Raw genomic sequence first — 25367 nt, 5'->3', positions numbered from 1 at the left:
GGAGCATCATTGAAAGCTGGGATAATAGAGACAGATTGGGTAGGTTTCAATCCCAGCAAGGCGGTTATGAGCTCCATTATCCTGGACAAATTATATTACTTTTCTGTACTTTAGTTTCCCTATTTGTAACAAAGGGATAATGGTAGTACTAACTTTATAGAATTTTCATGAGGATTAAATGATTTAATATATTTAAACATATTATTAAAATACTAAAAATAAGCACAACACCTAGAATCATAACTGACATAGAAGTTATAGTATTTCTTCAAGTCTAAGATAGCCTCAGCTGTAAGATGTGAAATAGAAAGAAATGGTGCCATTTCTTTACAATGACATACCAACATTTGGGATACATGCTCATTTCAAATATGGTAAAAGATGATGAAATGTATTTATCTTAGAATCAGTGAAGTAACTGTAGTCCTAGATGTGTGCACCATGTCTTTGATATACATGTACGTATGGAAACAGAAATCTTTATGAAACCCACAAAGCAAAGTGTTAAATGGTTATTTGTTAAATGCATTTCAGAGGGGAATGCACAATTTAAAAAAGACTGAAAAAGAACCAACACTTAGAACTCATTAGAATTCATGACTACTTCTGTATTTTTATTTATCTAACACACCTTTAAGAGAGATACCTTTAATTTCTCCCAATATTTGAATTAGTTCATCCTTTATTCTACTTCAAATTTTCCTGAACTGCCCTCAAAGTATGCCCAGTATCTTTAAGAAAACAAAAAAAACAAAAACAACCCTCAAAGTGGCCTACTAATCCCTATAAAGACATATCTTCTTTTTAAAACATTTTTTTGCAGCATGATGTTTCTTTTATTTTTTATTTAAATTCAATTAATTACCATAGAGTGTATTATTAGTTTCTGAAGTAGAGCTCAGTGATTCATCATTCTTCTATAACACCCAGTGTTCATGACATCACTTGTCCTCCTTAATGCCCATCACCCAGTTTCCCCATCTCCGACCCCCCAGGGATCCTCAGTGTGTCTCCTATAGTTAAGAGTCTCCTATGTTTTGTCTCTCAAGTCCTTCCTTCTTTGAAGGCTCTTGTGTAATCTTCATACCATGGTCAGAAGCTGGAAAAGAGAGAATAAATGCAAAGTTACATACATACTTTGTTCTTTCCTTTAACTTATGTATTTCTCTAAAATAGGGAAGATTGTGAATCACCTAATTATTTCTATAAACATTAGTTCTTTTGCATTTGTAGTCTATTGCCTACAAGTTATTCCTAAGAGCATTCTTACATTCTTATATTCCTGAGTGAGTGGGGTTTTAGAATTTAATATTTCCTACCTTAGTCATTCATAGGTGCTATAGTGCGTACTGTAGACTGGGGGTCTTACAAACAGTAGAAATTGATTTTTTTGATGATTCTGTATGCTGGAAAGTCTGAGATCTGGGTTCCAGCACCTTTGGGTTCTCATGAGATACCCCTTTGGAGTTGCAGAGTGCAGACTTCTCCTGGTCTTCCCATATGGCAGGGAGCAGGGAGAGGAAGCCAGATTTCTTGTGACTCTTTCAAAGGTATTAATCCCTCCACTCTAAGGACCTCATCTAATCCTAATTATCTCCCAAAGCCCCCACCTTCTAATACCATCACACCAGAGGTAGGGTTTCAACATACAGATTTATGGGGATTTATGGGAGACCACAGCATTCAGTTCATTTATTACATTCTCCATTATCAAACAGATTAGTTTTTTTTTTAAGATTTTATTTATTTATTTGTCAGAGAGAGAGAGAGAGAGTACACACAAGCAGGCATAGTGGCAGGCAGAGGCAGCGAGAGAAGCAGGTTCTCTGCCGAGCAAGGAGTCCAATGCAGGACTCAATCCCAGGATCCTGGGATCATGACCGGAGCCGAAGGCAGTGGCTTAACCAACTAAGCCACCTAGACGTCCCCAGAATTAATTTTCTAAAACAGAATAAATAAAACATAATATTTCTTAATGAACTCAGCATATGTAGCTTTCCAAGAATGAAACATAGATGATTATAATTTTATACTCAAGACATGGAAGCACACTGTATAGGTTATTTTAGAAATAAGGGGAAGTCTATATCATAGCTTTCTTTCTTATGAATGCTTTGGGGCTCTCACACATGTTATCTATTATTGAAAAATATAGTTACTTAATATAATTACAAATTATATTCTTCTAATGCATTTCTGTGACTACTTTTAGATCTTTACAGGGACCTTGATAGATGCTCTAACCAAGGCATTGAGAATTATGGCGTTTCCATGACAACTTTGAATGAAGTATTCTTGAAATTAGAAGGAAAATCAGCTATTGATGAATCAGGTAAAAAAATAAAAACAAGAAGAAGAAGAAGAAACTTCAATTTTACCTTTCTGTAGAATATTCTATCTTGAAAATATAGATGAGGTTGTATGTTTTGGGAGATGATCTGATTCTGATTCTGATTCTGGTCTTGGGAATTCTTAGAGCAGAGAAGAGATGTATTTCTGTCTCTTTCTTCCCTTTTCTCCCAATGCTGGTCCCCCCTCTTAAATTCCTTATTTTGTAGTATGCATTTTACTAAGGGCGTGGGATATGGCAGTGCACAAGATTAGGTCCTCATGGAGTAGACAATAAATATGTAAGTGCTATAGAGAGAAGGAAATTAGAGTTGTATGTTGACAATTAACTTTTCTTGTAACATTTTGAGGATATTGTCTCAATGTCTTCAGGATTCCATTGTTGTTATGAGAAGACTTGCTGTCAGTATTTTTTGAGTATTTTTTTTATTGGTTGAGTGGGTTTTTAAAAATACCTCTTTCTCTCTTTTTCCCACTGTTGAAGTTACGTACTTGTGGTTACGCTTAACTTTTAGTATACATATATTAGAGCTTTCTAAAAGTCTAGAGGTGATCAGTTTCTCTAGGCATGTCTTCCAAAAGAAGTAACCTTTTTCTTGTCTTCAAGAAATGGCTACATGAAAAAAATATTGTCTCTACCAATTTTATATCCTTATATCCTTAAAATATGCCAATTTTAAGGGGATAGGGAAGGTTCTATACATACTGGCTTTTCTACCTTAGTCAGAAATACTGATAGTTTATCTTTTTCTAAGCTAAATATGGGTTTCTTTTCATTGACTTTCCTAGAATGAATTGTCCTTGAGGCTATAGACCCAAACCTTTTAAAAAAAAAAAACAACAAGATTTCTTTTATTATGTCATTAGTTTTTCTTCTTGTATTATGCTTTTTTTTTTTTTTTTTGCTTTGTTTCCTTTACTTTAGTGGTTATTCTCATAATGCCACGAATTCATTTATTAGCATCTCCTTGCCCAAGATTCTCTTCACCAACACCACTTGGTGGGAAGGCGGTCGTCGAGAAATCTAAGTAATACGCATCTAAAATGACACCTTATAAATTATCGATTTTATGTTTTATAGATGATGAAATTTGGGGAGAGTTACAAAGTAATAGGACAAAAGACACAGGAAGTCTTGTTGAGCTGGAACAAGTTTTGTTTTCCTTTAAGGAAACAAAGAAATCCATCCGGGGCATGGCTCTCTGGAGACAACAGCTCTCTGCAGTAGCAAAAGTTCGCTTCCTCAAGTTAAAGAATGAAAGAAAAACCCTGTTGACCATGTGAGTACCCAGGTGTTTCAGATATGTTGGGTCAGTGCTCTCGAAATAAATGCAAGGGGAAAAAACAAACACACCTCCGAGATAAAGCACAGCAATTGCATATGGTCATTTTTTTTTTAACACAGAAAATAATTTCTAATTGCTTGGGTGGGTATATAACTAACCCTGGTAAAGCTGGGGCTTTTTCTTTTGATTCCACACAGAATCTGCTCTTATCAAAGGGTTGAAATCATTTTTCTGAAGCATGGAAGTTAGCACTCGGGTCCCATCCTCAGAACTTCCTTTTTGCCCACACAGCTCTGTGCCAGGCTGTATCTGAGCCTGTATCCATCCTCAGGAACCTGCTTCATGGTTCACACATTTCCCTATAGCTTCGGGTCCTTCATGAAGCAATACCTCCTTGCAAAAGCCCTGATCTCCAGCCAGGACTCATTCATTAAAAAATACTTGCTAGCACTTCTGCCTAACATTCTATGTTAAATATCTGTATAACACTTACCAATATAAATCAGACATGAGATTTGGCTCATGAAGGCGATTCGAAGTATACTAAAAACCATAACATAAAATTAGACAATATTGTCGACCAGAACATTCAGTATGCAAAAGATTAGGTTCCAATTTGGGCATCAGAAAAATCATCTTGTGATTTTGTGTGTGTGTGAGAAATGGAATCTGGTGTAGGAAAATGTAACAGTTAACCAGGGAGCCTGATGTGGGGCTCGATCCCAGGACCCTGAGATCATAACCTGAGCCAAAGGCAGAGGCTTAACCCTCTGAGGCACCCAGGTGCCCCTAAAAAATAATTATGATAATGTATTTCATACAGTTGAAGAGTTTGGGCATTGTGACTAGAAAGCAAGTATTAAAAATTTATGTTTTATTTGAAAAGATGATTGACATAATTAGCACAGATTGCTGGGGAGGCTCTGGGTGGCTCAGCCCGCTGGGCATCTGACTCCAGATTTCAGCTCAGGTCATGATCTCAAGGTCATGAGATTCAGCCCTGTGTTAGACACTGCCCTCGGAAGGGGGTCTGCTTGGGGATTGCTCTCTCTCTTCCTCTATCCTTCCCCTCACTTTTGCTCACTCTCACGCTCTCTCCAAAACAAACAAACAAACAAAATAAACAGATTGCCAATTGCACTTAATTGGGCAACAGTGCAAAAATGGCTTGGAAATAGTAGACTCTAGAGACCAAGAAAACAGTCATTGAAGACAATATTGAAAGAGGTCAGGAAGGAGATAATTAAGGTCCTAACTTAGAAAGTGGAAGAGAAAAGGTTTTTAGGCACCTAATAATGATGATATGATAGAAATTTTCAGCTATTCAGAAAAGGGACTTAAAGGAGACAGATTAGTGGAAAATGGCCCTTGGAACTTGAATTAATGAGAAAATGTTGTAATTTATACAAATTGGAAACAGGAGGGGAAATGCTTGAATGTAGTACGTCTGAGTGTTGGTGGTATGCCAGTGTGCAGTGGTCTAGAAAAAGGAAGAAATGCAAGATGGAAACAGAGGAAAGAAGTGGGAATTGGGGAGAGATTTGAGTCCTACCCAGCCAACCTCATGAGCTTGAGTGACATGTCCAAAATGGACAGGGCAGGGGAGTGGGGGAGAGCCATTAGAGAGATAGAAAGACCAAGCATAGATACAGAGGAACCATTTCATTTTGGAAAAAAGAAACAGGGGTGGGGGTGGGGAGAAACATGATTCCTATATTTGCTTAGTGTTTAGAATTTATTTCTATTTTAATATCCACTATCTACTCAAACTTAAAAATCTATAAACATTGCTATAGATGAATTTTTTTTTTCTTTTACATTTTCCTCCATGTAGATTATTACTTCTTGGCATCAGCTTTTGCCCTCAGCTTTTAGAGCATCTATTCTATGAGTTATACCAAAAAAGTTATTCTTGGGGACTGACTCCTGATATGTACTTCCTCTCACCGGGACAACCACCTCAAGCTCCTCTGACCCACTTACTGGTCATCAATAAAACAGGTAAACATGAAGCAAATGTAATTTTCCAGCTTTGTTCTTCTTGAGAGATTCCCCAGACAACATAAACCATGAGGGGGCAGAAAAAAACTCTACATGTTTTAGAACACCTATGAGGCCAAATAGGAAATTAATTTTAAAAAAATGAAAAATTCAAGGTTGGGGAGTTTATTTTAGAAACACATCCTACAAGGTCACTTAAATCCTGAAGTTTATTGCACCGAGCAACAAAAGGGGATTTAGTAAGATAAATCATTGAGTGATCATTGAGGTCTTTCCACAACATTTTTAAAAAGTTCTATGCATTCTTGAGGGCTGCAAAAAAATCTGTTCCAAATTTCTAAAAAAATAGAAGATTAATATCTTTAAGGATTATAATGTTAATGTTAAAATAGTGTTTTTACATTAACAAAAATTATATGCAAGTGGCTAGACTCTAGGGCAAGTCATCTTTTCCTGTCTTTGATATCAGAATTTCCTATCACAGTATCAATGCTGCCTTTCTAAAGAAATCCTTAGAAAATCTTTATTATGGTATGCTTTGGGTGACATCACTTAGTTTAGTTTAGGTGGGTTTTTTTTTTTTCTTATTACTTATCTGTTGTTTTACTTCCCTTGCTTCTTTTGATTTTTACCTTCATGGTAGGGTCAAGTATTGATAACTTTATACATTCTCTGAGGCAACAGAACATAGCTTTGGAAGTGGATGCCTTTGGAACCAGAAGTGGCCCAAATGAGCCATCGTACAACGGTGCTATCACCGTGTCAGGTGATGGCGAGGTATGTTGGGCTCTGATTTTGCATCTTACCAATGATGGGATACAAGGGCCATTTGAGTAATACCTAACAACGAACATAAAAGGTCAGTTTAACCCAAACAGATGGGATATCTCTCATTTGTAAGTATAAATATTTGCCCATAGCCTCCATTATAACAAGATAGAATTAAATGTCATTTGATTTTATTCCTTATTAAATTATTTGCACTATTACTAACAATGAATTTAAACCTTATTATCAATTCTGTTCCATTCTAATAATGAATTTAAATCTTATTCTCAACTGGATTTTAACTCAAATGACTCTTTGATGAATCATCTAAGAATAAGTCTGATTAATATCTATTATGAACTTCAGCTCCACTACCAAAAAAAAAAAGTTCTTAATTTTTTTACAGTAGATTTTTGTATATTTCTTATGGGGAAAAAGGTTCATGTCTTGACTGCTAAACTCTACACAAATGGGTCAAACCTTTAGATAAATATTTATATTCAGCTATTTAATATTAAAAACTTTCTGTTTCCTACAACTTGCAGTTCATGAATCAACAGTGGATCCCATAAGAGTTTGTTAGATATGCAGATTCTCAACTAGTGAATCGTTGAACACTACATCAAAAACTAATGATGTATGATATGTTGGCTAATTGAACATAGTAACAATAAAATCAATTAATCAATTAATTACAATTACATGCCAGATGTTGAAAAAAGAAAAAGAAAGAAAGAAAAGAGATGCAGACTCTCCGCTCCCACTCCAGACCTACTGAGTATCTGCACTTGAATAAAATCTGCAAATTCCTATGCTCACCAAAGTTTGAGAAGGAATGTCTTATTTAGCAATATTTAAGACTGGTGTATTTCTAATGAAAATTTACTTTCTCCTTCTCTTAAAAAGTCCTTCCATATGCTGATTCTTGCAGTCGGTAGCTGGAATTGAGAAACAGTTGCCCAGTTTAGAGCTGGACTAAACTTGCTTTAGACATGGGCTTGCCAACTTGCTCTAATGCCACGCTGCTTCACCCATGTATGTGATCTACCTAGGCCCTGTGGGGGTCTGGGGAGAGATCCCTGTGGTAGACAAATGAAAAAAGATGACAAGACAGTGGGGTGTCTGGGTGGCTCAGTGGGTTAAAACTTCTGCCTTCGGCTCAGGTCATGATCCCATGGGCACAGAAATTACTTCTGAAAATTAACTCTGATAAGTTGCAAATGGTCAAGCTTTGCAACACTTACCTACAGTGGTTTACACATATAACACTATTTTTTTAAAGATTTTATTTATTTATTTGACAGAGATCACAAGTAGGCAGAGAGACCCGCAGAGAGAGAGGGGGGAACAGGCTTCATGCTCAGCAGAGAGCCCAATGTGGGGCTTGATCCCAGGATCCTGAGATCATGACATGAGCTAAAGGCAGAGGCTTAACCCACTGAGCCACCCTGGTGCCCCTTAAAGGAGATTTTTACATGCAGCATTGCTACTGCAAGCTCAGTATTTGTGAAAACCTATGCTTTCATTACAGTAGCTGCCTGCTTTCTGCTTCTAAGTATCCACACATTCTTAATTTATAAAATGCATGTATTGCATTTTGAAAGGAAGCCTATGGCCATGATACAGGGACATTGCTTTGTGGAGTTTTATGGTATTGCTGCTAAAAGTCATCTGAGGCATTTCATTTTGTGACCATGTAGGCAGAAAGAGCCACCTGTCCGCTGCTATGGTCAGTCAAGAGCAAAATACTGAATTCTTTGCTGTATATCGGGAATTAATCAAGTAATATGAGTGATGGTGATATTAATCACATTCAATGCTTTAGCCTTCCTGATTTGTCAAAAATTTGAATGATTTTCTACCATATTCTTTTATTAAATTTTGTATTTGCTTCCTGAGGGCTTAGAATATACATTTATTATATTTTAGGATTACAGATTCTCAATAGCATGTAATACCAAAAGGCTGAATTGCTTTCCTGTTGTCATGGATATCATCAGCAATGGGCTATTGGGAATTTTTAATTCTTCAGAACGCATTCAGACTGATAGAAGCACATATTTCGAAGTAAGTATAATTTTTCAGAGGGGGGAGGGGCAAAGGGAGAGGGTTAGAGAGAATCTTAAACAGGTTCCACGCCCAGCTTGGGCTCATGCAGGATTCCATCCCACAACTGAGATCATGACCTGAGCCAATTCAAGAGTCAGATGCTTCTTCAAACTGGGCTTAATTTAATCTCCAGTTCCCTCTTCACCCCAAACTTGCTCTTCTAAAGATGAAAATTCCTATTTTCAGTGGATTTCTAGTTCTTACGTGACCATAGAAAACTTCTAGACTTTCTTCTAAAATCTAGAGGAAAAATTAACTCTACCTTTAAGAATGTCACCGAATGCTTGTTTTAGGTACTTTAAACTACTTTACAATATTTATAAATGGGACATTAAACATTCCAGTAAGTGGGAAATTAAAATGTGACAATGAATCAAGTTTACTCCCTCGTGATAAAAGTTTATATGCAACACATTAATTTGGTATTAGAGAATTTAACCTGTTTATAGTACAGACTGTCTTGTGGTCATTCTTTGCTTATGTAAATTGTGTTGCACTAAACGACCTTTTTCCCGTAGCTTTTTACTATGTACTTAACCATTTCCTTCCCTTAGACAAAGTGAAAACTCCAAGATCCCACCCAAGAAAAAAATGTTACCCCAAATTTCAGTTTCAGCATATTATAACATTAGAAACAGGATCTGTGCAACTTACCTTTTTACTTAATAGTACAAGGTTACAGTGTTGACCAAAAGAAAACACAGATTTCCCATTAAACTTTTGTTTTAATGGGTCTCAAAATTCTGTGACAGATTTTTGGTCAAGTTGTTTCCATTACAAATTACTGATTTTAAAAACTAATAACTTAAAACTGCCACACACACACACACACACAAAATGGTCCATAAAACATTCTCCTTTCCTTCTGAAGGTTTTACAATGTAGTTATCATTAACCAGTCTTTTACTATTAAACTTAAATGGCCAATTGACACAAACAGTTCTGAGACTGTTCCTCCACCACTGATTAAGACTGGGGTGGCAGGTATTGGGGATAATATTCATTTAGCCTTCTGAGCTTTTTGGGCAGACTTGGTGACCTTGCCAGCTCCAGCTGCCTTCTTGTCCATGGCTTTGGACTGGAGGGTAGGGTAAGCTTTTTTTTAGTTTGAAGTTATTTTGGAGGTTTTTCCAAGTGTCATTTCAAAAACAGAATATTGAATGATAGTTGGAAGTAATGAACAGGATGAAAAAAGATCTTTAAAGATTACTGTGATGATTTTATAATAGCATAGAGTAATAGATTAATAGTATTTGGGTGATAACCACCTAATTTTTGGCATTAGATAGCTGGCAATTCTCAGCACTGGTGCATTTGATAAAAAAACTGAATCTTGACCATTTGAACTTAGTTCTCTGAGTAGGCTTTTTTCTTAATGAAAGGGGAATTCATCAGGCAACTTGGAATTAAGGCAAAAAGCAGAGGACAGCCTGGTAGGCAAACAATGCTGAGTGAAATGCATACTATAGCAGCCATAGGCAATAGGAAATGACTACAGTTGAAAAGTTAGGTAAAATGGTCTTTTAATGATACTACCAGGAGCACTGATAAGGCCTGTAAATAAACTAATAAAAGGTTTTGTCTGCAAAAAAAAAAAAAAAAAAAAAAAAAGAGAGAGAGAGTCAAATGGCTTAACTGACTGTATCACCCAGGCGCACCTGAAGTCAATATGATATTATCTCACTTATCCTGAACTTTAAGTTTTCAAGAAGACACTTGAAATGCAGAAATAACTTGTGAACTTGTTCTTGAATAAGTGTTATGTTTTACACACATGTTGTTTACATTTACGGGTTGATACACACACACACACATATATATAGACACATTATCTAGCGATGATTATGTAACATTATAACCTGGATTGGATGACTTGGGGTAGTGGAAGAGTAGAAAAGACAAATAGTTGGGGAAAAAGAACTGACAGCTTCTTAGATCTGTCACCACCTGTGGCAGTAGGTAATGGGACCTCGCTGAAACAGCCAGAGTCTGAAAGGCCAGACAAGTGGCTGTCTCAACAACTTGACCTTCTATAGCCCTTGGTTCAACAATCCACAAGAAAAAAAAATACAGATGAAAACGTCATCACAAAGTTTTCTTATGATATAAATAAGGCAATGTGAGCACAAGGTGCAGCGGACTGAGTTAAAGATGAGCAGGACGGCACATAAGCATAGGAAACCACAGGCACTCAATAAATTGCTCTCATTATCACTATTGCTGTTTGTGTTATTTTTCTTGGGAGTACACTGGGTTTCCATTAAAGAAGGTTCAGCTTTGACTAGATCAGCAGACGGGCTGAAATTGAACTAGAAGCAGTTCTTATTTAAAATGTAGCTTACCAGGCCAGCTCATATCCGGAGTCAGAATCTTCTCAGTGGGGGGAGGGCGTGCATCTCCATCATGGCGCCATCTTGAATCTCCCTTCGCCATCTTGAAGTGACACTGTAGACATCCTCTACAGCTCCCTGGTCACTCATTGTTATTAAGAATTATTCCAGTGCTGTCCAAAACTTCAATTCCCTATCCAATTCAAACACTGCAGGCTCAGTTTGTGGCCTTACAGCAGGGTCAGTGAAGTGGGTGGGTGGGCAGTGGTGGGCTTTGCCCTTTCCCTCTTTTCTAGTCTAACATCTTGGAGTGGAAAGAAGAGAGTGACCTTGCTCTGGACTACCCACCCCTTTTTTTCTCCCCTGCTGGGGTTGGAAGCAGAGAGGAAAGATGGAGAGATTAAGACAGGAAGAAATGGTGCTTTGGAGACATCCTGCTTTCTCTAGTTGTATCTGCTCCCTGTAGCTTCTATGTACATGGCCACCACAGCCGAGGTGACCAGTGTGATTGTCTTGGGTAGTGTTTAGCTTTGACCTCAGTTCCTTGTGTAGATGAAGGTGAACTTGATGATGCTGAGCAGAATTTCCCTTTGATTGCTATGGAGAGGTACTCACTGTCAAGCTCTCCCCTTTCCCTTGTGCATTGCTTGATGTGGCCATCACGCAGGCAGTTAACAACTTCTTCCACCCCTGCCTTAACCTCTGTGCCTCTTCAGAAAGAACTGTGAAAACTATTGAGTGCTTCTTGCATGCTGTTGGGAAGCTACAGAGATTTGGGGTGAGGTGGGGGCTGTCCCACATTCTTCATAGCACCAATTCACCTATTTGAATGACTTAGTTAAGATTAAGCACAAAAGAACTGTGTGTGCAATTGCCAGCAGCTCACGTGTTCTGCATGATTTCAGGAGCACGTGTCTTATGAGCATGGGTACCTGAGTAACTCCTTCTTCTGGATCCCGGTGGCAGCCTGTTTCACTCCATACATTGCAATGAGCAGCGTCGGTGACTATAAAGTAAGGAGATTTAACAAAGTCCTTGCATGTTCTTATTACTCAGAGACCCCTTCTCCGCTCTATGACTGTATATGTATATGGAAGGGGGGGGACACTCCAAATTTACATGGTTGAAACAATGCTATTTATTTATTTATTTAAATTTTTTATTTCTTTTGAGTGTAACAGTATTCATTGTTTTTGCACCACACCCAGTGCTCCGTGCAATCCGTGCCCTCTCCAATACCCACCACCTGGTTCCCCCAACCTCCCACCCCCTGCCCCTTCAAAACCCTCAGATTGTTTTTCAGAGTCCATAGTCTCTCATGGTTCACCTCCCCTTCCAATTTCCCCCAACTCCCTTCTCCTCTCTAAGACCCCATATCCTCCATGATATTTGTTATTCTCCACAAATAAGTGAAACCATATGATAATTGACTCTCTCTGTTTGACATATTTTACTCAGCATAATCTCTTCCAGTCCCGTCCATGTTGCTACAAAAGTTGGGTATTCATCCTTTCTGATGGAGGCATAATACTCCATAGTGTATATGGACCACATCTTCCTTATCCATTCGTCCGTTGAAGGGCATCTTCAAGATTTTATTTATTTATTTGACAGACAGAGATCACAAGTAGGCAGAGAGGCAGGCAGAGAGAGAGGAGGAAGCAGGCTCCCTGCAGAGCAGAGAGCCTGATGCAGGGCTCTATCCCAGGACCCCAGGATCATGACCTGAGCTGAAGGCAGAGGCTTAAACCCCCTGAGCCACCCAGGCAACCCTCATCCCACATTTTAATAAAAGGTTGGCAAATATGAAGAAAATGCTATTCTTCTTAAATAGCAGTGAGACCTCGGGAAGGACAGCGGAGGAGGTATCATCAGCTAACAGGGAATGGCAGCTTTTATCTGGTTTATCGCTGAGATTTTGATTGGTAGCATGACCCTCTGACATTATCACAATGCCTCTCTTGGCGATGGTTTTCACTTCGAGGTGGTGGTGGAGTTAACCCTCAGTGAAACAGTCCTAACCAATTCATCCCAGAATTTTGGCTTCTTGTTGAAAAAGACAGCCCCTTTCAAGATGCATTTTAGCTTCATTCAATTGGAACATATTTGTACTAAATTTTTTTAAAGATATTTATCTAAAATCCAAATATAATTGGCAACTCCATGATATTAATACCCTTTTCTCCTTAGCCTCCATGGACCACTAATGAAGTCATGGAATTTGTTTCTGAAATCTATCTAAAATCTTCCCACGTTCCCCCATCTCTCCTACAACACCCTGGTCAGAGCCACCATCATCTCTCTCCTGGACGAGCACATCAGCCTCCTTACATGCTTACTATGGCTCCTCATTAGTCTTCTCCTTACCCATTCTCCATCCAGTGAGACAGAACAAGTACTTAAGCACACACATCTGACCACGTTGATGACTCATCTAAGTCTCTCCATTGGTTTCTTGGCAAACCAAGCAGCAAGAATGAAATCTTTTCTGTAGCCTGAAAAACAGTGCATGAACTAGACCCAGATGTCTCTCTCCACTTTAATATGATGCCACTATCACCTCAATAACTATGCCCAACCAATTGGGTTCTTTCCAGTTTCTTGAGAGGGCCAACTGTACCCACTACTGATCTTCTCTCCTATGCTCTCTGCCTGCTGTGTTCCCTGTCACCTGTGCAACTCCTACTCACCATTAGACCCTCACTCAGGCCCCCTTCTCTGAAAGACCCCCTAATTACAATTCACCTCTCCTATGACCCTTATCTTAACACTTCTACTTTTACTTCTTAAATTTTAGTTTTCACAATTTTAATTATGTAGCTATCACTACACCTATTTGCATATCACCTTTATCTCTTTTGGCCACTGCAACTTGACCTCCACCAGAGCCCCATGACCAACACAAAGCACATGGTGTGCTCAGGAAACATATATTGAACATATTAATGAAGAGAAAAAGTCCAGCTCTCTAACGCATCCTAGCTATCATTCTCTTTCCTGATTTTTTTCCAGGTACACTTCCTTTTCCAGAATATTTATCTCCATTCTAACTTTTTCCCTAAAGAATGTCTTTATATAGACTCAGTTTATGATTTGAAATTTTCATTGCTTTTGTGCTTCTGTTAAAGTTCAAGTAATATTTTAAGCCTTGTGTTAAGACAATCACTGCAACATATAACTTAGAGCGGGTCACAATATCAAAATCTACTTACTAGTTTTTATACATAATAATGAAGAATGTGCTTTACTTCAAGACAATATGTGTCTTATTTTTATCTTATTAGTTTTAACAGACATCTTATGCCAACCTAAAAAGATAGTAATAAAATTGACTTGTTAGAAGATCATTTCTTAGACCTAAAATAAAATGCCAATTATAAGAGGACTGTTTATACCCAGCACAAATTTGAAGAATCTTAGAGGGAATTTGTAGACCTACATCTCTGGAATCTTTGTACAATTTACAAGTCTCCATTAATGTCCAAAGGAAGAGTAGCTTTCCAAAGAAAAGAACAGGCATCTTAATGAGGCAATGTCCAGTCATTCCGTGACAGAATGTTGGCTGGTTTTGTTGGTGCATTTCTCCTTTGGACAATGAGGTCACCATGCAATTTGGAGCACCATTGATCTTCTGGAAAGGAGGAGTGTGGCCAGTAACAGTGTCATTTACTGTATCAATATAATACATGAAAGGGACACACACACAAAAATGAATGATTATGTGACCACATATTTGAAGTTTCTCAAGCCTCAACTACTCAGCACTTTTGATGATTCTTCCTTTTCTTTCCCAGAGAAAAGCTTACTCCCAGCTACGGATTTCAGGCCTCTACCCTTCTGCTTACTGGTTTGGCCAGGCGCTGGTGGATATTCCCCTCTACTTCTTGATCCTACTTCTGATGCAAATAATGGATTACGTTTTTAGCCCAGATGAGATTATATATATAATTCAAAACCTGTTAGTTCAGGTAAGTGGCAAAAATTATGAGATAGTTTTATTAGACTATATTTCATGAATGCAATGACATTATTTTTTTTAAAAGGCTTTATTTATTTATTAGACAGACAGAGATCACAAGTAGACAGAGAGGCAGGCAGAAAGAGAGAGGGGGGAAGCAGGCTCCCTGCTGAGGGAGAGCCTGATGCGGGGCTCGATCCCAGAACCCTGGCATGACGACCTGAGCTAAAGGCAGAGGCTTTAACCCACTGAGCCACCAAGGCACTCCTGCAATGACATTATTAATCTTAAACTAAAGAATTTCAAATTACCTTTGCTATAGCATAGTTTGGAAAGTTGAGGTTTCAGTATGAATGCTTTCCTAGGTTTGGTTTTACCTTATCCAACCTTAATATTTCTATTTTCAGATCTTGTGTAGTATTGGATATGCCTCATCTCTGGTTTTCTTGACATACGTGATTTCATTCATTTTTCGCAATAGGAGAAAAAATAGTGGTATTTGGTCATTTTTCTTCTTCATTGTAAGTATGCACATAGTACATATTATTTGATTTTTGAATCATTTTTAAATAATTTTAAGAATATGTATTTTAAAGGCACAATCCACAAGAAGGACAGTGTCAAACTAAAAAGCTTCTGCAGAGCAAAGCAATCAATAAAATGACAGGGAAGCCTATGAAATGGTGAAAATATTTATAAACCATGTATCTGGTAAAGGATTAGTATCTAAAATATGTAAGGAAATTGTATAACTCAATAGCATAATAATAATAATAATAATAATAGTAACAGGTAGGTGAAAACAAGCTCAATGACTCATCATCAGGGAAATGCAGATCAAAACCCCAATGAGATATCACCTCACACCTGTTAGGCTATCAAGAAAAACACAAAAGATAAGAAATGCTCTCAAGGATATGGAGAAGAGGGAATACTTTACACTGTTACTGGGATTGTAAAGTGGTGCAACCCACTATGCAAAAAATATGGAGGTTTCTCAAAAATTAAAAAAATAGAATTACTGTATGATACAGGTATGTACCTCTAGGTATCTATCTGAAGGAAATGAAATCATTATCTCTTAGAGATGTGTGCTCCCCATGTTTATTGGAAACAACCTAATTGTCCACTGACCGATGAATAGATAAAATGTAGTATATACATACAATGGAGTACTATCCAGCCATAAAAAGAAGGAACTGCTGCCCCTTGTAGGATTAACCTTGAGGAGATTAGGCTAAGTGAAATAAATCAGACAGAAAAAGACAAATACTGTGTGATCCCATGTACATGTGGAATCTAAAACACCATCCTTATCAAAACAGAAAGGAATGCTGATTACCAGGGGCTGTGGGTGAGGGAAATGGGGAGATGTTGGTCAATGGGTATAAACTTTAAGTTATTAGATGAAGAAGTTGTTGGTAAGGATAGGGGTGTGTTAACTAACCTTATTTTGGTAATTGTTTCGCAGTGTATATGTGTATCAAATGATCACATTATACATTTTAAACTTACGCAATGGAATATGTCAATTATATCTCAAAAAGCAGGGTGGGGGGAAGGAGAATCATTTAAGGATTAAACTAATTGGAGGGGGAGACAAACCATGAGAGACTTTGGACTCTGAGAAACAAACTGAGGGTTTTGGAGGGGAGTGGGGTGGGGGGGGGTTGGGTAAACCTGGTCGTGGGTATTAAGGAGCGCATGTATTGCATGGAGCACTGGGTGTGGTGCATGAACAATGAATGATGGAACACTGAAAAAAAATTAAATTAAATAATAAATAAATAAAAATAATTTAAGAAAATTTAAAATGCTATAAAACCAATGGTAGAGAACACTGAATTCTGTTAAACATGCATAAAGTTGAATAACTTTGGGAATCATAAATATATATAAAAATATATATTTACATATAATATATAAATATTTATATATACTTAAGATATATATATATATAATTCACAAAGTGTAATATTTCCTTTTATAAAGTGAACATAACTTTAGTACAAATCCTAAGAAAGAGAGAGTAAAAAAAAAATCATTGATAAATTAATTTGGAAAATCAAAGACAGTTCTCTAAATAAAAAGATGACAAAGCAGAAGTAAATTAAAAGAAGACTAGTTCAGTGTGATTTATTTCAGATTACAATGATGATCCACTATTAGGAGCTATCAAACTAACAGAGGAAAACTCCATCAGTTAAGAAAACACCATACCATTCCTTTAAAAATGTCCAGTAAAAAGTATAATCATAGGAAGTACAAATTACTAAAAACCAATGACAAATATTATAGGACATAGTAAACTTATGCAGCTATTCACCTAATATCAGCAATAAAACAAGGACACCTACAGTAATTAATTAAAGCACACAATGTGCGTGAGGAGGTTTAACACACACACCCATCCCTGTTTGTAAGAGCATAGACTGTCACTATCTTTTTGAAAAATAATCTTTTAGTAACTGTTGACAATGTGAATCCACATAAATCTTAACCTGCATTTACACTTCTCAGAATCTTTCCTAAAAGACTAAGAATGTTGGAGCAACTGGGAGGCACAGTCAGTGAGGCACCAGACTCTAGGTTTCAGCTCAGGTCATGACCTCAGGGCTATGAGATCGAGCCCTGTGTCTGGCTCTATGCTCCGTGCGGAGTCTGCTTGAGGATTCTCTCTCTCTCTCTCCCTCTGCCCCTTCCACTTGTGCTCACACTCTGTCTTTCTCTCTAAAACAAAATAAATAAATCTTTAAAAAATAAAGATAAAGAGTGCCAATAGATAAGGATTTAGGTAGACCATTATTTATAGGAGCAGGGAAATTGGAACAACATGTTTTCTGAAGGCAAAATTGTTGAATTCTTGCACATCCCTTCAAAGAAATACTATGCAGCTGTGAAAATGAATACTGATATGTTTAAATCCAAACAGATGTCTGTGATCTCCTGTGAAATGAAACAAAAGGAAAAGACTAAGCAATGTGTGAAAAAGATTCCTCTTGTCAGATCTGAATTTCAGCAAGAACTCCAAATGATTTGCAAGCACTTTGAATTTGAGAGCCCTGTTGTGTCTTAAAAATATCATAATCAGTCAAATACAGAATTCTGACACAATCTTGTGCTGCAAAGAAAAAAAAAATGGTGGTAATACTGCCTTGTGAGGGAAAGCTGAAAATAAGAACAATTACAAGATGAATTCCCACCCTCTTGGAAAACATCCTAAAATTCAGATTTTTTTACACATTCGTGAAATTAAGCTGCGTTTTTTTTTTCTTTTAGATCACCGTCTTCACAATAGTTGCTACAGATATAAATGAATATGAATTTCTAGGGTTATTTCTCTGCACTATATTAATACCACCTTTCTCACTGATTGGTTCGCTGTTCATTTTCTCTGAGGTAAGTAATTTCATGCCTATCCTTGGGTCATGAAGTGTGCGGCCACTGGAGAGAGCCTAGAATACTGTAAAAATGCTGGTGGAGTCCTTATCTACAAATTTCGAAGTCTCTGTCTTTGGAAAGATCGTTCTTTTACCAAAAGCAGGAGTCACGTTATTTAATAAGAAGCTCTGCCTTGGTTCATGAAGGTCAAAGGCATCTTTGCAGTGGTGGAATTTTATAGTTCTCATGATAACCCTCTCTCTTGGGAACAAATGACCCTACTGGGAGGCTAATGAGCTGTGCTTTTTCTGTTCATTTTGGACATACTGGTTTTAAGTTTCTTAATGGGCATACAGTGGAGAATGCCAAGTAGCCAGCAGGATGTATGAATCTGAAATCCTGCTTGTGGTTGCTCGACATGCATCAGCACATAAACGATATCGAAAACCATGGCACTAGATAATATAACCTACAGAACAAATATAGTTAGAATAAAAAGTGGGCCGAAGATTTGGCCTTGACTCCAAACTTTAAAGATTGGTCAAAAGAGTCAGCAAGTCAGGTTGAGGAGAAGACCATGAGGTAGGAGAAAAAGTGAAGAATGGTTGTGCACCAGAATCTCTTCTCAGAAACTCTCCTTAAACACTTAAAGTGTCTGTCTGGGCAGATATGTTCCAGGTGGCAATAAAGAATATTTTAGGCAGAAGAGAGTGATTCAACCGTCAAACAAGAGGTCTAGAAAGTTGATGACTGGGAAGAGACCACTGGATGGAGACCACATGGAAGTCATTGGTGATATTAACCAGATAGAATTCAAGGGAAGGGTGAACACCAAATCTAACTAGAGTGAGCTTAGTAGATACTGTGAGATGAGAAGGTAATGCAAGGGTAGAGACACCTATTTCTAGTTTTGCTGAAAAGAATAACAGAGATGGGAAAGTAGATGAATGACAAGAATACTTTTCTGTTTAAGAAGGGAGATAACATGCTTATGAGAGAGAAATTTCTGATGAAAAGAGAGACATGAACTACCTAAGAAGTCTGACTCCTTGAATAGCTGAGGGAAAAAAAAAATATATATATATGTGTGGTATAGTGCCCAAGCATAGAGGTTGCTTTCCATCATAGCAGAAGCATTCTATCTCTTTATCAAAACCATAGCCAGAGGCAAATAGTTTAGAGGCTTGTATGGTAATAAGATGCATGATTTCTCTTCTGAGTGATCCTCCTTTCTTATGGAAAGAGATGACGTTTTTAACTTAGAGCGAGGTGAACAGGGGTGTTGGGATGTTGAGGATAGAGGAAAGGATGTGAACGATTATTTCAGAAAGTAGGTCAGAAGAATTGACAGGCAATGCTAAAAGTCCCAATTTCCAAGTGCAGTCAACAAAGCTGATAGTTTTTCTTATCATAGTCTCCTTCCCAGATACCGTTCAGGGCAGGTGGAGTTACATTCAATCAGGGTTAGTGTTTTGCCAAGGGAGTCTGACAAAGAAAAGGATAAGGGAGCAGTGGTTCCATATAAGGAGGGATTGTAGCAACAGACCATGGATCCTTAGCAGAATGATGAAGTTAAGGGAATGAGGGGGTTTATGGACAGTGAGACAGTGGTGGGGTTGGTGGATTGGAGGGTCACCAACTCCAAATTATGGAGTAAGGAGAGTAGAGTGACAAAGCTGAAAAAATAAAATATGGTAGCTAGGGCAAAGATCAGGGGGCTTAAAGTTGATTTTGGGTGTAGTACAGTGTAGTACAGTGTGTTCGGAAGCAGGTGACCAAGTCACGAAGGAGAATAAGATCGTTTGAAGTAATACCAGGGTCCTGGCAAACCACTCAAGGAGAACTACACAATCATCTTTTCTAGATGGCTATGATAGAGACGGATGGCTGTAATAGAGATTTACTAAGTCAGCTCACCATTGCTCAGAAAAAAGTCCTGGGAAATGAAGTTCAAGAAGCAAAATTGGCTCTTTAGTCTTTATTTACTAAGAAGTCGGGAGATGTTTCAAAATGTATCGTGAATCTGATGAGAAGCATGCATTTCCATGTTGTGGGTGGATATTATGTGTATTGATATACACATGTGTGTTGTAAATCTAATGAAAACTGTGCTGTAGGTGAAAAGCTTTGTCTGTAGCATGAGTGATTATCATGGTTATTCTTAAGAGTGGATGGGGCAAGGGACGAGCTATGTAATGGTTCTTAGGGAAGGAGCACAGATTTAGGAAGAAAGGCAGGTAAAAGTTAGAGGAAAGGGTTTGTCTTAAGATAAATCTTGCCTATGGCTTCAATGGATCCTTCCAGCACCACCTAGGGTTTTTCCTAGCAAGGCAAATCCTGCCAACTCCCAGTGCTCAAAGAGCTTCTGAGCCTCGAGTCCAGTGCAGGGGAAGAGGTCACTGAGTGACCCTGCAAGCCAAGAAGACACATAACGAGCTCGGAAGTAGACTTTTACCTGGCAGATGAGAGAGAACACTGGCAAGGTCATTTAAAGGACATTAGTGCATCTAATGTGAGATGAGATTCGAGAACAGATAAAGGTTCATCTCAACTTACCTTTCCTCATTTTACAGATTTCTCCTGACTCGGTGGATTACTTAGGGGCTTTCGAACATCAAATCGTGTTCCTGGCACTGCTAATAGTAAGAATACATTTCCATTTAGATGTTCTTGCATGAGGGGGACACATTTTTTTGCTTAGCATTAAGTTAAAAAACTTTGGCACTTGAAAACACAGTATTTTAGGCATCTAAAGCAACACACACACACACACACACACACACACACACACACACTTTAAAATTTGGACCGTTATTTTTATAACAATCATTTGACATGGAGTTTAGAGCCCAAACTCTCAATGGTGTGATTAGTCCTGGTACCAACTTACTACTGTCTTGTCTGTTGTGGCTTCTCTGAAGAGCTAGCTCTGAGAGTTTCACTGGACATTAAAAGATTGTCTTTCAAATTTGTCAAAATGTTATCAGATCTGTCTTTGTACAGATCAACTCTTTATATACAGTCAAACCCCTTAAATAAATTCCAGTATTGAACTTTTTGTTTTTTATGGTGATTTCTAACACTGATTCTTTTTTTCTCCCCTTAGCCTTACCTTCATTTTTGCATTTTCGTTTTTGTTCTCCGGTGTCTGGAAGTGAACTTTAGAAAGAAATCAATGAGAAAAGATCCCGTGTTCAGGTAGAGAAAATTCAAATATGATTTCATGTTTTGTTTTAATATTCATTGTTTAAAAATATTTTAAAATGCTTAAGCTAATTAAGTAAAAATTACTGCACAGGATTTTTTTTTTAGGAATTGTGTGGTGTACAAAATTATTCTAATTCATGATACTTTAATGAGCTTACAATCTAGGGAGGGAAGCCCCATTAACACACATGAGACACTGAAAAATTAAGGAATACCATAATTTCACTGACATACTAAAAGAAAGTTCTATATGAAAGATAAAATCTTTAAAATAATGGGTAAATATAGATAAACAATTGGTAAGTGTAGCCAGTCCAGGAAGGTAGAAAAAAGGAGAAGTTGATATAAATGCCACCTTGCTGTAGATTTGAGAAGACAGCTGGAAAGAACTTAAAGGTTCGTACTGGAAGATAATGAAAAATTAAATTAAAGCTAAATTTTGGAGGGTTTTGGAGTACAGAAGCATAGGGAAGACTTTGCAAATTACATAATGGGAATTCGTTTTTCAGGGTTATAGTTTGGGTAAGAAAAGCTACACATTACAAAACCAAATTACATAATGGGAAATCAAGACGGCTCTGCTTTGGAAACCTCATCCAACTCACAAAATATGAATCCAGTTCAAGTGTAAAGTAAGTAGTAAGGCAAGAGCATGACAAGGTGACAGCCGTATTTTAGGAAATCGGCAGACATCAGCCATGTGCGATGGCAGGAAGGAGGGAGATGAGCCTCAGCAGTAATCAGTGGTAGGGGTGAGGAAGGAAAGAACTGGGTGGACCCAGTCCAGAAGGAGTGATTCTGAAACATATCTCTAAGAAGTGACAGTGCTCCCTTGCTGGTGATAACGTGTCCTGGATTTTTCTGGGATGCCTCTCAAATTCCAAATGTTTCAATCCACAGTTCTCTCAAAGTCCTCAGAATTCCAAAATACCTGTGCCAAAATTACGGTTCCTAGATGCCTTTCTCACACAACTGTGCCCCCAAATCGTTTGCCAGAGAGTATGTCCTGTTTTATTTATTTTTTAAAGAAGTCACAACAGACGAAGAAAAGTAAAACTAGGGAAAAAGCAAGGGTAGCAGCATTTGACTTGTTGATGGAAGCCAGACTCTGCAAGGCAGATGGCGCAGAGCCGAAAAATGGGAGTTATATTGTTCTCAGAGTGAATGTAATTACATAATTGAGAGCAGTCTACTGCAAGCTCATTATTTTTGCTGCAAGTTTTTCAACTGGAGACCAGTTATTCTCACACTGTTTTGATTTTAGAATTTCCCCAAGAAGCAGTGGCATTTTCCCAAACCCAGAAGAACCCGAAGGAGAGGATGAAGATGTTCAGATAGAAAGAAGGAGAACCACAAACGCTAGGACCATTGCAGACTTTGATGAGGTAGAACGATGAACAACGTTCATCTGAATATTTTTGAAAAACACTTTGCGGTTCTTCTGTCCTTACAGAGTTCATTCCTTGACTTTGCTGAATATGCAATGTCCCCAGAGATAGGGGAACAAGGGAATACACACCCATACCCACAGGCAGAGACTTGTTAATTCCTTTTTCAGGGTTGTAGTTTGGGTAAGAAAAGCTACACATTACAAAACCTAAGGAAGTAAGACTTTGTGAGTTTCATGGACTGAGTAAAGCTTATTGCAAGATGAGAGAGTCCATCTGAGATATATGTATGTGTGCGTGTGTGAGTGTGTCTGAACAGTCCTTTTTGGTGGATGTCTTTGTTCCTGTTTTCTGAGAAAGGTCAAGCATAGATCACACAATACGATACAAATGTTATTTCCCTGCAGGAATATAGATTGGGAGAGTTCACTCGAACATGGCAGTTTCTGGGGAAAGAACTTGTCTGAGTCATGATTCTGTACAGGGAAAAATGTGGTTGTAGGGAATGTGGAGCACTCACTCATTTCAAGGTAAGAATAAAGCCCCACTGTTATTTTCTTGTCTCTACAGAAACCCGTCATCATTGCTAGCTGTCTGCGGAAGGAATATACAGGCAAGAAGAAAGACTGCTTCGCTAAGAGGAAGAAAAAAGTGGCCATAAGAAATGTCTCTTTCTGTGTTAGAAAAGGTTGGAGACACTAGATTTAATGTTTAAAGCTATCTTGACCTCCTGAGACAAGGTCTTTGGGAGGGAATAATAGTATCTGAATCGGGGCCATCTGTTGATAATCATGAAAGGCAGCCTGTCACCCACGGGCAGAACCCTCCTGCTTAAAAGCCTTGGTTATGATAACATTGTTTTCTCTTGGTCTGAGAAGACAGTTCTGTCTGTTCTGTTGAAACAGGCAAACAAACAAAAAAAGAACAACTGAAAAAAAAAAAAAAAGAAGGCCGTCTTTCTGTTAAAAAGGATGCTGTAGCTTTCGAAGGAGTATCGTTAATTTCACAACAGGAATGCACCGGAGAGGAACTCACTGGGGCACACCAGTGCAGTCTCTATTCTAAAGAACACATTTTGGGGAAGTGTCCATTAAATGCGACAGACTTGAGATCAAAATTTGTTTCCGTTCCAGCATCTTAGTGGCTGTGTGACGATGGGTACATTATGTATCCTCCTTCCCCCTCAGCTTCTTTGCCTATAGAATGAAGCCAGTAACAACCCCTGTTTGTGCGTATGTGTGTGTGTGAAGAACAGATGAGTTAATACATCGGTGCACTCGACAGAGAGCCTGACACATCGCGAGTCCTCCAGGAGTATTTGCCTCTATGTTTATTGTAATTATTTGACGTTATAATTCTAAGCATACCTGTTTCTTTCAGGTGAAGTTATAGGACTCTTAGGACACAGTGGAGCTGGCAAAAGTACAACTATTAAGATGATAACTGGGGATACAAATCCAACCGCAGGACAGGTCAGTAAACCACACAGAAATAGGGTCCTGCATGCTGCCTTGAACAGGCTCTAACCTGTGAACGCTGATGATAGTCTCAAAAATACACAAATGATCCTTTCTGATGAATCCATTGAGTTAGGCATAGAATGAGAGGATGAGTTAAAAACTTCTCACCTTAATTCCAAAACGAGTCAGTGCCGAAAAGCACGCTGTTGTTACTGGCACCATATGTTCCATTGGATGAAAAGTAGTGACATTAAAAGGAAATGTTTTGGTAAAGCTGAATACTAGCTTTATTCTGGTGAGGGATCTTTGGGGTTTTTTACTTTTTATTTTTTGACTTATGGATCCTGAGAATTTGTTGAATTAAATTGCTAAGATCTGGGATTTATTCAGAAAAGAGAGATCATAGATTGGTGGGGGAGAGAGAAAAAAAAGATTGTCTAAATTCCCAATCAAAAACCAGAATGGTGGGGCGCCTGGGTGGTTCAGTGGGTTGAGCCGCTGCCTTCAGCTCAGGTCATGATCTCAGGGTCCTGGGATCGAGTACCATATTGGGCTCTCTGCTCAGCCGGGAGCCTGCTTCCCTCTCTCTCTCTCTCTCTCTCTCTCTCTCTGCCTGCCTCTCCGTCTACTTATGATCTCTCTCTCTGTCAAATAAATAAATAAAATCTTAAAAAAAAAAAAACTAGAATGGTATGTGAATGGCGCTTGGCGGTACATCTAGACCAAGTGGGATAAAATGATGGACAGACGTCCTCAGGGACCACAACACTGAGGAGGAGCTGCTGCTAACGTTTGACTGAAGGTTGAGGGCAGAGGGAATGGCCATGAAGAGAGATTTTCTAGCAGTGTGGATTGCAACAGAGGTTTCCAAATTGTCTCTCCTTGCATAGCAGACAGAACGGCCCATAAAAGAGGCCACTGAGATCATGTCACTCTCCTGCTTATCATCCTTCAGTTAGAATTGATCCAAAACCTTTAGCATGGCCAAAAAAAGGCCCTGGGAGATCTGGGCTCTGCTCACTTCTTGCTGACTTTGGCCTTTGGTCATTGTCCTTCTGTAGCACCTTCCATTGGCTACAGTGTTTCTCCTTCGGCTTTGCACTTAGTTACCTCCTTCTTGTCACTTTGAA

At 38.3% G+C, this 25367-nt stretch overlaps 1 protein-coding gene across 1 annotated transcript in view; it reads left to right on the top strand.

The window, feature by feature from the left end:
- The window catches only part of ABCA9 (ATP binding cassette subfamily A member 9), a 60265-nt gene that overhangs the window by 26838 nt on the left and 8060 nt on the right, over nt 1-25367 (top strand). The window contains exons 17-30 of the mRNA XM_082708312.1: nt 2213-2332; nt 3431-3629; nt 5470-5636; nt 6280-6413; nt 8334-8471; nt 11749-11856; nt 14638-14811; nt 15209-15322; nt 18081-18200; nt 20756-20824; nt 21289-21380; nt 22654-22774; nt 23348-23465; nt 24158-24249. Of these exons, the coding sequence (XP_082564438.1) occupies nt 2213-2332; nt 3431-3629; nt 5470-5636; nt 6280-6413; nt 8334-8471; nt 11749-11856; nt 14638-14811; nt 15209-15322; nt 18081-18200; nt 20756-20824; nt 21289-21380; nt 22654-22774; nt 23348-23465; nt 24158-24249 (1766 nt within the window). The remainder of the gene's footprint in view (nt 1-2212; nt 2333-3430; nt 3630-5469; nt 5637-6279; nt 6414-8333; nt 8472-11748; nt 11857-14637; nt 14812-15208; nt 15323-18080; nt 18201-20755; nt 20825-21288; nt 21381-22653; nt 22775-23347; nt 23466-24157; nt 24250-25367) is intronic.

Source organism: Mustela nivalis (genome assembly GCF_964662115.1).
Source record: "Mustela nivalis genome assembly, chromosome: 17".
Taxonomy (NCBI): domain Eukaryota; kingdom Metazoa; phylum Chordata; class Mammalia; order Carnivora; family Mustelidae; genus Mustela; species Mustela nivalis.
The sequence above is the reverse complement of the archived record's forward strand: the minus strand, read 5'-3'. Positions and strand labels throughout refer to the sequence as shown.